Source organism: Hyperolius riggenbachi, chromosome 3 (assembly GCF_040937935.1).
Source record: "Hyperolius riggenbachi isolate aHypRig1 chromosome 3, aHypRig1.pri, whole genome shotgun sequence".
Taxonomy (NCBI): domain Eukaryota; kingdom Metazoa; phylum Chordata; class Amphibia; order Anura; family Hyperoliidae; genus Hyperolius; species Hyperolius riggenbachi.
The window spans coordinates 135,911,024-135,926,399 of record NC_090648.1 but is presented as its reverse complement, the minus strand read 5'-3'; the positions used below and the strand labels follow the sequence as shown (position 1 = coordinate 135,926,399).

General features: G+C 45.5%; 1 protein-coding gene across 1 annotated transcript in view; it reads right to left on the bottom strand.

The window, feature by feature from the left end:
• Window positions 1-15,376, bottom strand: part of ERLIN2 (ER lipid raft associated 2) — a 48,792-nt gene that overhangs the window by 3,578 nt on the left and 29,838 nt on the right. Inside the window, exons 5-11 of the mRNA XM_068274959.1 lie at window positions 13,336-13,397; window positions 13,124-13,249; window positions 11,308-11,381; window positions 8,519-8,577; window positions 2,562-2,653; window positions 329-418; window positions 33-112 (exon numbers count right to left, since the gene is read on the bottom strand). Coding sequence (XP_068131060.1) covers window positions 33-112; window positions 329-418; window positions 2,562-2,653; window positions 8,519-8,577; window positions 11,308-11,381; window positions 13,124-13,249; window positions 13,336-13,397 — 583 coding nt within the window. The remainder of the gene's footprint in view (window positions 1-32; window positions 113-328; window positions 419-2,561; window positions 2,654-8,518; window positions 8,578-11,307; window positions 11,382-13,123; window positions 13,250-13,335; window positions 13,398-15,376) is intronic.

Below are 15,376 nucleotides of genomic sequence, written 5' to 3'. Positions count from 1 at the left end.
GGGAAGAGTGAGACAGGCATGTGCAGTGTTACCCGGTTGGCCTCGGCTGCTCTCTGCGCAGTGTAGAACTCAGCATCGGCTTTTGCTTTCATCCGAGCCAGGAAAGCAGAGTCTGCAGAACAAGAACATATTACAAACTCTGCACATCTGTACCGTGGTCAGATTTACAGTGTCATATGAATACAGTCTGCATGCTTGTTTCACGTACATGACCAAGAGAGAATTATAGTAAGACAAACACTAGAGCCAGAAAACCAGTATTTGTTAGTGGGAGGTCAGTAATGGAAGCCTCCATGTACTGAGAGAAAGGAAAGGAATATCAACTTGCCTTCAATCTCAGAGATTTTCTTCTCAGTCTCCTTCTCCATGACCTTCTGTCCATACTTGATCTCTGCAACTTGGGCCACTTTTTCTGCCTCTGTAAGTCCACAGAGAGAAATGAAGAGCGAGAAAACAAAACTGTCCTCTCTGAATCACAAGTGTCCGCAGGCAATAAAAGTGGCCATACATTGGTCATTTGTTCTCACGGATATCAGGGACCCAGTGTTGCAAGTCAAGAGTGCTGCTCACTACACCACTGTACTGCCCAGCTTCCATGCAGGCACAAATGCAGAAAATAGGTTAAAGTGAAGGTCTGAGAACATTTTATTTTAAAATGTCACACCTTTTCCTGCATCAGATCTTTAGCCTTCCTGACATGTGCACTTCAATTCCCCCACAACAGCTGTGTTTGGTGGCGATTCCCGTTCCGACCTCCGAGGTCGGGTGCACTGACCCGGAACGCTGTGACACACACACAGGCGCAGTTTAAAATGTATGGGTTTGTGGAACGTATGCGCAGGGACATTGCTAAACGCAGGCAGCGCCTTCGCATTGTCTCTGCTTAAGTCATTTCCGCCCTCCCTCTAGCCTCCTCCCCGCAAGCGATGCAGCGAAAGGGCAAACCTGACGTGTTCCTGCCCGCAGCAATACACAATGCGCAGGCGCTGCCCAAAAGCTTGATAGACTCTGCACTTGCATCCCACATAGCAGAGCAGTTCTAAAGGAAGAAAGCAGCATGGTGGAGTAGTGGTTAGCACTCTCGCCTTGCAGCGCTGGGTCCCCGGTTCGAATCCCAGTCAGGTCAACATCTGCAAGGAGTTTGCATGTTATCCCCCGTGTCTGCGTGGGTTTCCTCCGGGCACTCCGGTTTCCTCCCACATCCCAAAAACATACAGATAAGTTAACAGGCTTCCCCCTAAAATTTTCCCTCAACTAAAATATACATGCACTACACAATACATACATAGACATATGTCAGCGCTATATAAATACTAAATAATAAAAAAAATAATAAAAGCACATAAAACTACTTCCAGGTCACAGAAAATTACTGGATTGATTTACTCCCGATCGGAAGGAGTAAGAAAAATAACGGATAATGCGGTTTGAGTCTGCAGGAAAGGAAGAAGAGAGCAAGGCATTTTTTATTGTTCATTACAACATCTTGGATGTATCCTTTAAGGGAAAGAAATAGCAGTAGAAACATGCTGTGGCAACTACCGGTATGTATGTAAGAGGATATAAGGTCTATCAGAAATACACACTAAACAAAGATTGGCTTTAAAGGGTAAATGAAATGAGAAGAATATAATGGAGACTGCCATATTTATTTCCTGCTAAACAATACCAGTTGCCTGGCAGCCCTGCTAATCTATTTGGCTGAAGCAGTGTCTGCATCACCAGAAACAAGCATGCAGCTAGTCTTGTCAGATCTGACAACAATGCTAGAAACACCTGATCTGCTGCATGCTTGTTCAGGGTCTATGGCTAAAAGTATTAGAGGCAGAGGATCAGCAGGATAGCCAGGCAACTGATATTGTTTAAAAGGAAATAAATATGGCAGCCTCTCGCTTCAGTTGTTCTTTAAGTTCTCAAGCCATCACAATTACTATTTGAATGTTCAATCTTGGGTTTAGTTGGGTTTTTAAAAGGTTACCCAAGGATTAGTACTGGGAAAAGATTGTATTTGCTGCTTTTAACGTCTTCAAGATTTTTCAGGGCCGTTGCCAAACACTATTTGCATATAGCTTATAGAACTGCAGCTGTAAACCAACATTTTCATCTCCCCACCACTCCACTGAGAAATGCAACATGGTTACCTTTCTGCACGCAGCACTCAGCACAAAAGAAAAACCCTTTTCCTACTTGCCAATCTGATCTGCTGCTCTTATGCTAGGTATACAGGATGCAATTTTCTGACAGATCTACTGTCAGATCGATTATTTCCAGCATAACTACATTCAGCAACTGCAGCTCCAGGAACCTGTGTAGGCAGGTAAGGTTTCAGTAGAGACAGTTTAGCCGTGGACACACTACAGAGAAGCAGGAAGAGGACAGCTGCACTGTGATGAATTGTAAATAGCCAAACCAATTACTTGAGAAAATGCTAAAGGTGGAAGAATCAATACCACAGACCAACAACATTATCGATCAGGATGTGCTTTTACAATATTTATAGGAAGCACTAAAGTAAATTTACACATTGAGCCCAAGTCTCTGAACAAAGTCACATAACGTACCAATCACAGCCTTTTTCCTCTCAGTCTCCGCCTCCTTCTCCACGACCTTCTGCTTCTGAGCAGCAATAAGCAACTTCGTTTTCTCACTCTCCCTAAAAATCAAGAGTAGTTATACAGTCACATGACAGACATACAAGCATGGTAACAAAGTCTAATGTGAGTGTACATGGGCTTTAATGCTACTGTTATTCATACCTTAAAATAACACTAAAATCAAACAAAGGAAACCGCTCAGCGGATAGCAAGGTTGCAGTCCGTAGGTTTTAGTCCTATCTTTTCTAATTACATCTTTGCCAAGATACTATATTTAGAACATTTTTGCTGGTACTTATCCGTTAGCCGGGCGCATCCTCTAGGTGGCGACAAAACTCCACCAGAGTTACCTCTTTCCCTACTATCCATGTCGGCCTGGAGGGGGAATAGTAATTAGCGCCACCTGCCGGATGCGCCCGGCTAACGGATAAGTACCTTTTTGCTTTCATACGGTCCAACATTGTTATTACTTAATATCTGCACTGTCACTGTTCACAAGCAATCTTTCTAAGCAGATGTTTACACTTTACAAACTGCTGCTCCTCCCCCAAGCCTGTTCAGATGCTCACACAGGCAATTTTGCACGCCGCGCAATCTTCCTATTCTATAATTTTCTAGAATCTGAGGAAAATCAGTGCCGTAACTAGGGTTGCCACCCGGCCGGAATCTGGCCGGCCCAGCCGTTAAAAACACTTAAAAGCCGGCACCGGAATAAAAGTTTCACCGGCACGTCATCTGCCGGAAAAATCAGCCCTAGCATGCTCCCAGCACTGCAACCTGAACCTAGAGACAGCTCTCCCTCCTCTGTTCTTGGATTGGCTGGCTATGCACTGCCAGCCAATCACAGTGAGGAGGAAGGAGGAGCCCAGCCGAGAGGGAGTCGAGCTCACTGGTCTTCCCTGAACAGCGTGAGTCCAGTGTCCACACAGTCCAGGGCAGGCTCGTACCGTGCTGAGCCAGCGGGGCTTCGGGAGTTTTTTTTTACCGGTAAGGTCACCTGTCATGTGTGACGTTGTGGCTCCCTCTCCATCCTCTCTGCACTTCTCCTGCAGCGGCATGGGGGCCCTTCATTCAGCTGCACAATCTGAATGGCTCTGACACGCACCTCAGGCAGGCACAGTACAGGCTCCTCCCCCGGCTTTCCAGCTGCAGAGCGGCAAGTTTAGATGTGTGACAGACTCTCTCATCCAGGGAACTGATCTACACAGCAGGGTCAGGGTGAGACTGTGACATACTGCAGACAGGGAGAGGTTACAGCTGAGCAGAGGCAGCGCTGTGTGTAAGCCTGACAATTAACAGTTTATTAGCCTGACTTGATCTGTTATCTCTGCTGTGTGCCCCTGACCCCCTCCCCCTCTCTCTTTTCTCATTACTCGCAGCAGTATGTTTTTATGAAAGCTTATTGTCTCTGTATGTTCCACCAGCCTAATGGTAGAGGTAAAGACTGGAGTCCTGGTGAAAAATCACCCTACAGTTATTCATCTCCCCCAACCTTTCTCTCTCTCTCTCTCTTGTGCCTCTACTTTCTTATCTTACCCTCTTTCTAATGTCCCCCTTTTCTCTATCTCTCTCCCCATTCTCATGTCTCTCGCCCTCTCCTTATATTATTATTATTAAGGTGCCCATACATGGGCAGATCGACCAAGAGAGATCTGTCGGCTGCCCTTACACCACAGGCCGATTCTAGATCAATTTCAGTATGAAATCTCTCAGGAATCAGCCTTGCGGCGCCGCCTCGCTGATGTCCCACCCCAATATAAAATGTGCCCTGTGTAGTATACTTTACCTGTCGGTGTCCACTGCTGCCTCCGGGCCCCATCCTCATACACTCCCCACGTGATTGCCGGCATATACGTGGGCATGTGTGTGACATCACGTATGCACCCACGAATACGCCAGCAACCACGTCGGGCGCATATATGAGGATGGAGCCTGGAGGCAGCGGTGGACACCAACAGGTAAAGTATACTGCATGGGGCACATTTTATATTGGGGGACAGCTCAGGGGGTTTCTGCCCTTATCCTGATATTGAACGCCATTACCACTGTGCATCTGATCGAGCATGCCAGCCCTACATCTTTCAGCATTTGTGATCGATACATGCGACTAATTTCAGCCCAAAATTGATCACATCATCGATCGGGCTTGCTCTTAGCAGCACCGATTTTCATATGTTATTATATAATTAATTATAATTAAATCAGATGTTCGATCGGCCTTATGTATAGCCACCTTTACAGTCTTTCACCCCACCCTCTACTCTGTCCACTCTGCAATGTTTTTTTATCCATCTACCATCCTCCTTATTCTCATTCTCCCTCTATGCCCCTTTGCGAAAAAAGAAATTAACAACAGCTCACTCTAAATGACTAAATATTATCGTTTAATTATTATCGTTTATTTAAATTGTATAGCACTAACATATTTTAAACACTTTACGAATCAAGCAGTAATGTCACTGTCACTGACTGTCCTCAGAGGAGCTCACAATCTAATCCTACCATAGTCATAGTGTAATTTCCTACCATATATTATTTTTTATTATGTATTTATATAGCACTGACATCTTATGCAGCGCATTACTGAGTACCATAGTCATGTCGCTGACTGTCCTCAGAGAAGCTCACAACCTAATCCCTACCATAGTCATATTCCAAGGCCATACCATATATTATTATTATTATTATTATTATGTATTTATATAGCACTGACATCTTATGCAGCGCATTACTGAGTACAACAGTCATGTCACTGACTGTCCTCAGAGGAGCTCACAATCTAATCCCACCATAGTTATGACCCACCCTTTTATATATTTCTATAACACTGGTAGCTTCTGCAACATATTACAGTGTTCTGATGCTTAAAAAGACTCAGAGAGGAAGGAAAATACAGCTCTGATACTTACCCTGGGCTTCCTCCCGCCCCATAAACACGTCTAAGTCCCACCCCATCATCCCGCGGTCTGCCATTCAGCCACGATGAGCCCTGGTAACAGGCACAGTGACGTCAGTCCGGGTCTACTGTTCATGCGTGGGAGGTCTGTGCGTGCGCAGTAGACCCTGACTGGCATCGACTGAGGCTGGTAACTGAGTTCACCGCAGCTGAACAGCAGACCACAGGAGGACGGGGTGGGACTTAGACGTGTTTACGGAGCTGGAGGCCGAATTATTGTGTTTTTTAAGCAAAGGAGTTCCGTTAGGGGTTTCTGAGGAGAAAAACAGACACTTACCTTGGGCTTCTATCAGCCCCCTGCAGCGGTAATGTCCCACGCTGTCCTCCTCCCATCTGCCGTTCTCCACCGCCGGCCCCGGTCTAGCGCGGCATGGGATCCAACTGCGGCTGCGCTACAGTGGCCACGCACCCGCTCACTTCAGCCTGCGTCATCGGAAGCTTACTGCGCAAGCGCAGTACAAGAAACCGTTGTACTGCGCCTGCGCAGTAAGCCTCAGATGACATGAACGGAGGCGCGGCAACGCGCATTATTCGTCTGTGTGACAGACGAATAATAGCCCGGTGCCGGCTGCGGGGAACGGCGGATGGGAGCAGGACGGCGTGGGACATTACCGCTGCAGCAGGGTTGATAGAAGCCCCAGGTAAGTGGCAGTTTTTCTCCTCAGAAACCCCCCACAGAACCCCTTTAAGCAACTTCGGCTCGGTCTTCTGACGATGCAGACGTTACTCTGATGCATTAGGAGTTAGAGACTTCCCCGAGGCAATTTTTAACCTTACCGGTGTTCTTTAAACTTTAACAGTTTAACATTTGTGTTTATTTTTATAATTTTAAATTTTACCTGTGCTATTTTTTAAAAATGGTCGTAACAAACCCCTCCCACTTTTAGGCCACACCCTCCAGGCCACACCCCATAGCCGGTATTTTCTTCGTCAAAAGGTGGCAACCAATCAACGTCTGCTTTAATCTTATTTTGAAGCTTAGTTCCTCTTAACGTGTTGAATGATGACTTCAGTACTTCAAATAATATTTTTTAGTATTGTGAGGGTCTGCTTAAGGCCTGGAACCCACTACAAATCGCTATCGCTAATCGCAATCGCTAGCGTTTTGTATGAGCGTTTTGTAAGCAATTTCATAAATGTTTTCTGGCGATTTTGGTAGCGATTTTAAAAAGTGTACATGTTTTGCCAGCGACTGTGTAGCGATTAGCATTTTTAAATCTGATTGGTCCTTTCAATTCATTTACATTTTTTACAGTGTGTTGTCATTTCAAATCGCTAGCAAAATCGCTCTGTGTAGGTTTTGACAAGCGATCACACCAGTGTTTATATACTTTACATTGCAGAAACGCTAACCACTAACGATAAACGCGAAAAATGCTGCATGTCTTGCGTTTTGGTAATCGCTCCAGTGGAATTTGGCCCATCCATTAACATTAGCTGAGCGTTTAGGGAAATCGCTAGCGGTTTAAAATCGCTCCCTAAACGCTCACAAAATCGCTCTAGTTGGTTTGAGCCCTCAAATGTACCTGAGACTGCGATATAAAAAATAACATTAAACATGCCTGGGGCTTCCTCCAGGCTAATCACTCCATGGCCGTCCCCCTGCGCCGCCTGAATCAATCACAATTTGGCCCTTAAAGTCCTTCTGAGCTAGGGCCAGACGGAGCATGCGCAGTCTGGCTGCGCGCTCCCCCATCAGGAGCACTCTGTGCCTCTGCCATAGTACTGCTCCCGGTGATGGGGGCGTGCACATGGCTAGGCATGCGCAGTACGCCCCAGACCAAAAGACTTTACGGGCTGAATTGTGAGTGATCCAGGTGGCGCAGGAGGACAGCGAGGGAGCGATCAGCCTGTAGGAGGCTAGAGGAAGCCCTGTCTCCGGTTCCCTTTAAGCATCAACCACAATGAATCCAGTTTACCATACACTCGGTAGAAGTTCATTCATAGTTGGACAACAATCAATCAATGAGCTTCTTTAACAGTGTGCTTTTCTAAGAAACCTTGTTCCCTACAGTATAAACGAGGGGTCCCCAACCACCGGGCCGCGGCCCACTGCCAGTCCCGTTGGCAGTTTTCCACCGGGCGGCGGGTCTGTCATCTCGCCCCTCTCCCCCTGCGGCCGCCGCTCCTGTTACCTTATGAGCGGGCGGCCGCTTGTTCTCTTAGATTCCCCCGTAGCCGCTCACCTCTTAGCAGCATCTCGTATTACAGCAGCGCGTATTGCGGCTGCTGGAAGGAGGGAAGGAAGCGGGGCAGCGGTTCCCAGTAAGGAGGGAAGGAAGCGGGGCAGCGGTTCCCATGGTAACGGCGATGCATATCGCTGCTACAGGAAGCCGCTGCCCCGCTTCCTTCCCTTCCTGGCACTACCTACCCATACTAGGGCGCTATACTAGCTATACTTGGCACTATACTAGCTATACTGGAACACTATACTAGCTATACTAGGGAATTATGCTAGCTATACTGGGGCACTATACTAGCTATACTGGGGCAACTATACTAGCCATACTGGGGCAACTAGACTCACTAGACTGGGGCAACTATGCTAGCTATGCCGCCGCAACCCAGCCCCCCTCCCCCCGTAACCCGCTGCGCACGACACTGTCCACTAGGTTGCGCAATCCCCTGACCCCCCCTGGCCAGAGGAAAGTTTGGTCAGAAAGTGGTCCCCAAGCCGGAAGAGGTTGGGGACCCCTGGTATAAACCATACATTGCACTAGCAAACATGGCAATCAATCAATTTATTTGATTGACTAATGATGTTTTATGTTTAACTAAACAAGTCGATCAAATATGAAAGTCAATAATGCTTGATTGATTGCCTAGTTTTAAAGTTCTAAAGTCAGAGTTTACATAAGAGCAGCAGAAGTCAGTGGTAACAGCTTCCATTTTTCTCTAGTGGGGAATTTTTTTTCCCCTTATAAAATCCAGCAATAACGATTTGTATATATAGGCATGTCTTACTTACATGAGCTCATAGTTCCTGCGAATCGTCTCTGGAATATTTGGTTTTGTGACTCTAACAGCCTGAAAGTTAAGGAGACAGCCATTAACAGCATTCCTCCTAACATTAAAACAGATACATTAGAATCCTTGTATTTTGTTACATTTTGTGATCTGCCATACATAGTTTCATAGCTTTCGCAGTCATTCAACAATCACCAAAACATGATTGTTTCAGGCAATATTTCTCCATTGTGTGTAGGCAGCCTAAAGGCCTGTTTCCACTGGGGCTGTTCATGCCCAATTTCACACACAAATGTGGAACCGGAATCTCGGCCTTCTGAAATAAATAGTCTGCTTCCAAATTTGTGTGCATGAAAAAAATCTGAGGCAATGCTTCAGAATTCTGGAGAACGCATCTGAATCCCCATAGCTCAGTATGGCATGGCTACAGGGAATAGGATGTGTGATCTGTGCGCACAAGTGTCTGTGTCTGTTTGGTAGACGGACAGCCAGCGCTAGTGGAAACCCGCCCTAAGACCTGATTACATTCCTTTTTCAACACTGCCCTTTCTGCCACTCAGCTAAACAAGCTCCAAGTAGTATCCCAATGAAAGCGTACATTTAGTATATACGCTAGTGAGTTTGGCATGGCCTGCCGATAGTACAAATATTGGTAATATTATATCACTGGTTTTATATATTATATAACACTTAGCTCAGGTCAAACGAAAATCCTAGCATATCCTCCCACATTAACTTTCCTAGTCTTTACCTCTCACACTAATCCTATTTTCAACAACTAACTTTCCTGCTGTTACAACTAACCCTCCTACGATTAAAAAGATAATCCTAACCTTCCTGCTGCTACATCTAACACTAACCTTACTGTCTCTACACCTAACCCTAAACTTCCTGCCACTACACCTAACCCTAACCTTCCTGCACTACACCTAACCTTACTGTCGCTACACCTATCCCTAACCTGCCTGCCACAACACCTAACCCTAACCTTCCTACTGCTACACCTAACTCTAACCTTACTTCTGCTACATCTAACACTAACCTTCCTGCCGTTACAGGTAACTAACCTTCTTACTGACACACCTATCCTTTTTACTGCTACACATAGCCATAATTTCCCTACCACTACACCTAACCCTAACCTTACTTATTCTAACACCAAACACTAACCGCACTGCCACTACACCTAACCTTTTTATTGCTACACCTACCACTAACCTTACCAATACACCTACCCTTCTTACTGCTATACCTAACCCTAACCTTCCTACCACTACAGCTTACACTAACCTTCCTACCGCTACAGCTTACACTAACCTTCCTACCGCTACAGCTTACACTAACCTTCCTACCGCTACAGCTTACACTAACCTTCCTACCGCTACAGCTTACACTAACCTTCCTACCGCTACAGCTTACACTAACCTTCCTACCACTACAGCTTACACTAACCTTCCTACCGCTACAGCTTACACTAACCTGCCTATCGCTACAGCTTACACTAACCTGCCTATCGCTACAGCTTACACTAACCTTCCTACAGCTACACCTTACACTAACCTTCCTACAGCTACACCCAACACTAACCTTCCTGCTGCTACAGCTGACCCTAAATTTCCTGCCAATACACCTGACACTAACCTTCCTGCTGCTACGCATAACTCTAATCTTCTTGCTGCTATGCTTAACCTTAATCTTCCTGCCACTACATCTAACACTAACCTTCCTACCGCTACACCTTACACTAACCTTCCTACAGCTACACTCAACATTAACCTTACTGCTTACTGATCAATCGTGTGTTGCTTACTGATCCACCATAGGGGTACTGGGACTTCTTTTCTTTTAAGAAGTGCCAGTTTTTCATTGGCTTATTACAGTTTGTGGCTTCATCCACCTGAAAATATCTGAGCACTCCTACTTCTCTACCTTGGCATCAGCGAAAGTGTGCGCCAGACACTGACTTAATTATAGTAGTACCAAGATGCCATGTATGCCATTACGCCCCCAAAAAAAAAAAAATAAAGATAGGTTTACTGGCTTCCCCCATTAGAAAATTGGCCTTAGACTGCAATAGAAACATAGAAACATAACACGACTGACTGACCATGGTAGGGATTAAATCAGGGCTGGGAAAAAACGCATTTCTTAAATTCCAACCCACATCCCTCCTTCCTCCCTGCAAAGTCGCGAGCGGGCATCAGGGGGAATTTGAAACTCACCTCACTCGCTGATGTCCTGGCGCCAGCGTGTAATATGCTGGCGCGTCCTGACATCACGTCATGTGACACCCTATTGCCATGGAGACACAAAGCAGGACATCGGTGAGCGAGGCGAGTTTCAAATCTCCCCCCCCCCCCCCCCGGTGCCTGCTCGCAACTTTGCAGGGGGGGGGGTGTTTAAGGGGGGGAATCCTGCCACCTGTTGGTGGGCCAGAGAAGTAGTGCACGTGGGCGGGATGCAGCCCATAGTTTGTCCAGTGCTGGATTAGATTGGGAGCTCCTCTGGGGGACAGTTAAGACCTTGACTAAATAAACTGGATAAAAAGTGCGACAGAAGATGTCAGCATTCTATAACATGCAATCATAATCCAATCAAAGTAACAATTTGGAAAATACCAATCTATACATAATATACACCCCACTGGCCTAGTCATTATCACTCTGTCACAGTGTTATCACCTTGTCATTGTAGCTTCTGCTTACTAAGGAATATACTAAAGCTGGTAACTTTTCCATCTTATAAACAAGTCCAAATGAAAGTGGTTGAAGCAAGCACGGCAATCCATACCTGAATAATGAGTCCAGGAGCCATGGAGTTCAGATCTTGTTGCAGAGCCAGTTTTAGGTTCTCATCTATCTGATCTGTGAGGAGAGCAGGACATCCCAATAAGAGAAAAGTTCCCACTTTCTGCAAGCTCACTAAATGCAAAACTCGGTATCAAGGTAAAGTATGTAGCTTTATTTTAGTTACGGTTTGTAAATATACGTGGAGATAAGACTCTGCTGAGCTGTAGTGCGGCAGTTCTGACCACAAAAGGTGCCCATTAACAGTACAATATTTTTCTCAGATGCGATCATTCGATCAGTTTTGCGGGATCATAAGTAACCGGAAGGTAATTATAGATTGTTACCATAAAAGGGACGATGAGGTCACGTTGTTACCATAAAAGGGACGATGAGGTCACGTTATCTTCAAATACGATCATAAAATAGAACATTCCAATCAACAAAACGTTGTATCCCAGATGACCATAGAATCAGTGCACATCAGTATACTCCATACTGCATGGCTTTCTGTACATAGTAAAAATCTGATGGAATGATCGCATCTGAGGAAAATATTGTACTGTTAATGGGCACCTTAAAGCAGATCTGAACTCAGAATTTCCTCTCTGCTCTAAAAGATAAGCAACAGCATAATAACCTTTAAAGAAAAATGTAATTGTTACAGCGTACAGAACTCCTGCAATAGTGTGTCTACTTCCTGCTTTCATGGAAGCAGAGAAAGGGTTAACCTCCTGTATTTACATATTAGCTGTGTCTGCCGAGACTGATGAACTTCTGTGCTGACATAGCTGAAAGCCCAAATGACACTTGTGATTACACATAGATGAGGGGGGATTAGACAGGCTCTTCTCTCTAAATACACACTGGGTGAAATTCAGGTCCACGTTAAGCCTCATACACATGCTAGTTGATGAGGGGTATTCGGAGAGGCGACACCAAACATTCATTTCTTGTGAACACAGAGCTGACCCTACCTACTTCCTCCTTGTGCTGCATTGGATGAAGCAGGAGGAGGAGGTGGGCAAGGTCAGATGACCAGCTCTGTGCAGAGGAAGAAACTCCCACTCTGCTTGCAGCTGTATACATTGGCTATGATTCATAAAGCATTCCCGCATGCGGAAATGCTAAAAACAGCCGACTTTACCGGGCACTGAGCAAAATGTGTATTCATAAAGGCTGTTTCCGCATGCGAAGATGACTTTTCCGAGCAGAGCGATAAATCACCGCATTCGGCGGTGATTTTATGCGGAAATGTAACAAAATGTCAATTCATAGAAACTAACGCAGGCGGTATGCGGACGGGGATTACCGATCCTCTGGATGTAGCGATAGGCATGCGGAGTACATGTAAGTAAATGGGACAGACCTCCCAAGCAGCAGCAGAGAGAACACCGCACGGAGGGACTCGGCCAGCTTCTCCTGTTTCCGCATGCCTACCGCCAGCCTACAGCGGGATATCTCCGCACTCCTACCGCAGCAGGCAACATTTTTATGAATGACCACCCAGAAGGCTGAAATACCAACAGCGGTATTTTCCCGCACGGATTTTGTGTACCGACAACACTTTTATGAATGATAGCCATTGAGCACAGATCTCCAGGTTCCTCATTTTTCCAAATGTAACAGCTGTATCAAATATGAAAACTCAGAATAATGGCATACTCCTCTGTTCGTCTTTACCAACGGTGAAAGATCTGGGAGGGTTACCGGTAACTAGAGGACTTATAACATTCATAATATAGCATCTTCTATGTATTGTCTGTGTACTAGCAGCAGTTTATTATGACAATGTAGCACAAGGTGGTGGATATACTTACCAAACAGCTCTATATAAACTTCCTGCAAGGTGTGGACACTGCAAAACTGGTTCAGCTCATGGTGAATCTTATTAAATATTAAGGCCTTGTCATAGTCAGCTGTATAGTTCTTCACTATATCATACACTAGGGGGCAATACAGAGAGAATTAGTATTGCACAACATGCTGTACATCCAATATAAGCCTTTATTTGCGTTTAACATCTGCTCACCTGCATTAGGTATGAGGAAATTAACCACTTCTATTCGATCAAAGTAAATCATAACTCCACCACTAGAAGAAATAAGATGCTGGATGATTATAAGGGTAACAGTAAATTCAGGCGCCTGAGGCTAGTGGACAAATTGGGCGCCGCCATTCACTCCTATAATAAATATTGTTTAATGGGCGCCCGATAGGAAAAAAGGGCGCCGGAGAAAAATAACGTTTTAAAAGCGGCGCCCGGAGACTTAATGTTTTATTACTGCTTCTCATGATTACACATTATTTAATGATTTATACATTTTTAAATATTATTTTTAAACAAAAAACAGTACATTTTTTTTTTTTACATTATTTTTAAACGAAAAAACCAACAGGGGGGTCTTAGGTTTAGGCACCAAAAGGGGGGTCTTAGGTTTAGGCACCAACAGGGGGGTCTTAGGTTTAGGCACCAACAGGGGGGTCTTAGGTTTAGGCACCAACAGGGGGGTCTTAGGTTTAGGCACCAACAGGGGGGTCTTAGGTTTAGGCACCAACAGGGGGGGTCTTAGGTTTAGGCACCAACAGGGGGGGTCTTAGGTTTAGGCACCAACAGGGGGGGTCTTAGGTTTAGGCACCAACAGGGGGGGGTCTTAGGTTTAGGCACCAACAGGGGGGGTCTTAGGTTTAGGCACCAACAGGGGGGGTCTTAGGTTTAGGCACCAACAGGGGGGGTCTTAGGTTTAGGCACCAACAGGGGGGGTCTTAGGTTTAGGCACCAACAGGGGGGGTCTTAGGTTTAGGCACCAACAGGGGGGTCTTAGGTTTAGGCACCAACAGGGGGGTCTTAGGTTTAGGCACCAACAGGGGGGTCTTAGGTTTAGGCACCAACAGGGGGGTCTTAGGTTTAGGCACCAACAGGGGGGTCTTAGGTTTAGGCACCAACAGGGGGGTCTTAGGTTTAGGCACCAACAGGGGGGTCTTAGGTTTAGGCACCAACAGGGGGGTCTTAGGTTTAGGCACCAACAGGGGGGTCTTAGGTTTAGGCACCAACAGGGGGGTCTAGGGGTTAGGGGTAGGTACAGGGAGGGTTACTTAGTAATTTTTTTTTTTAAACGTTATTATACGTTTCAGTATTTAAACGAAAGATTAACGTTTTTACAATTGCCGATTTAATGCACATTATTTAATGATTTATAACTTTAAAAAACATTAATTTTAAACGAAATACAGTACAATACATTTTTAAACGTTATCCATGCTTATCGTTAAAAACCCGGCGCCCTTTTTTCCCAGCGCCCCTTTTTAACGTACGCGATTATAAGAACCAGAGACTCTGAGACAATGATCATTACAGCAGCATTACATAAACACGAATACAACAGATCTGCAGTGTACATAAATGTGTAAGTATCCACACAGTTAAAGGGCAACCAAAGTGATAGGGATATGGAGGCTGACCTATTGCCTTTTAGGGCGGGATTTCTGGAAAGGCCCCCAAGGCCCAGGCTTTAGGCGGCTGCAGCCCCAAGTGGCACCTGGACATGAAATAGGGGTTGCTACATATGAAAGAAAAGGCTGGAAATGGGGAGAAATACATGAAAAGGGAAGCTGATGTCCACGAGAGCTGTGCAATAAAGAGGGGTCTGCAATACAAGGATGATACATATGGAAAAGGGGTGGCACTTGAAAAGGGAGCCCCAATATACTTGGCCTAGAGGCGAAAAAAGTATAAATCCGGCCTTGTTGCCTTTTAAACATTGCAGATTGCCTGGCTGTCCTCCTAATCCTCTGCCTCTAATACTTTTAGCCATAGAACCTGAACAAGCATGCAGATTAAATGATGTTGACTGAAGTTTGGCTGCAGTTTCCACATGGTTGTTTCAGGTGGATGATTTCAGACACTGCTGATGCATGACATTTTAGCAGGATGCCAGGCAACTGGTATGGTTTCAAAAATATCCTAGGTTGCGCTCCACATTCAAAACACAACTGTCTCTCCGAGACGCAATAATCAGATCACACAAATGGACAACAGTCTCTGTTGGAATTCCACTCACCAGATGTTGAGG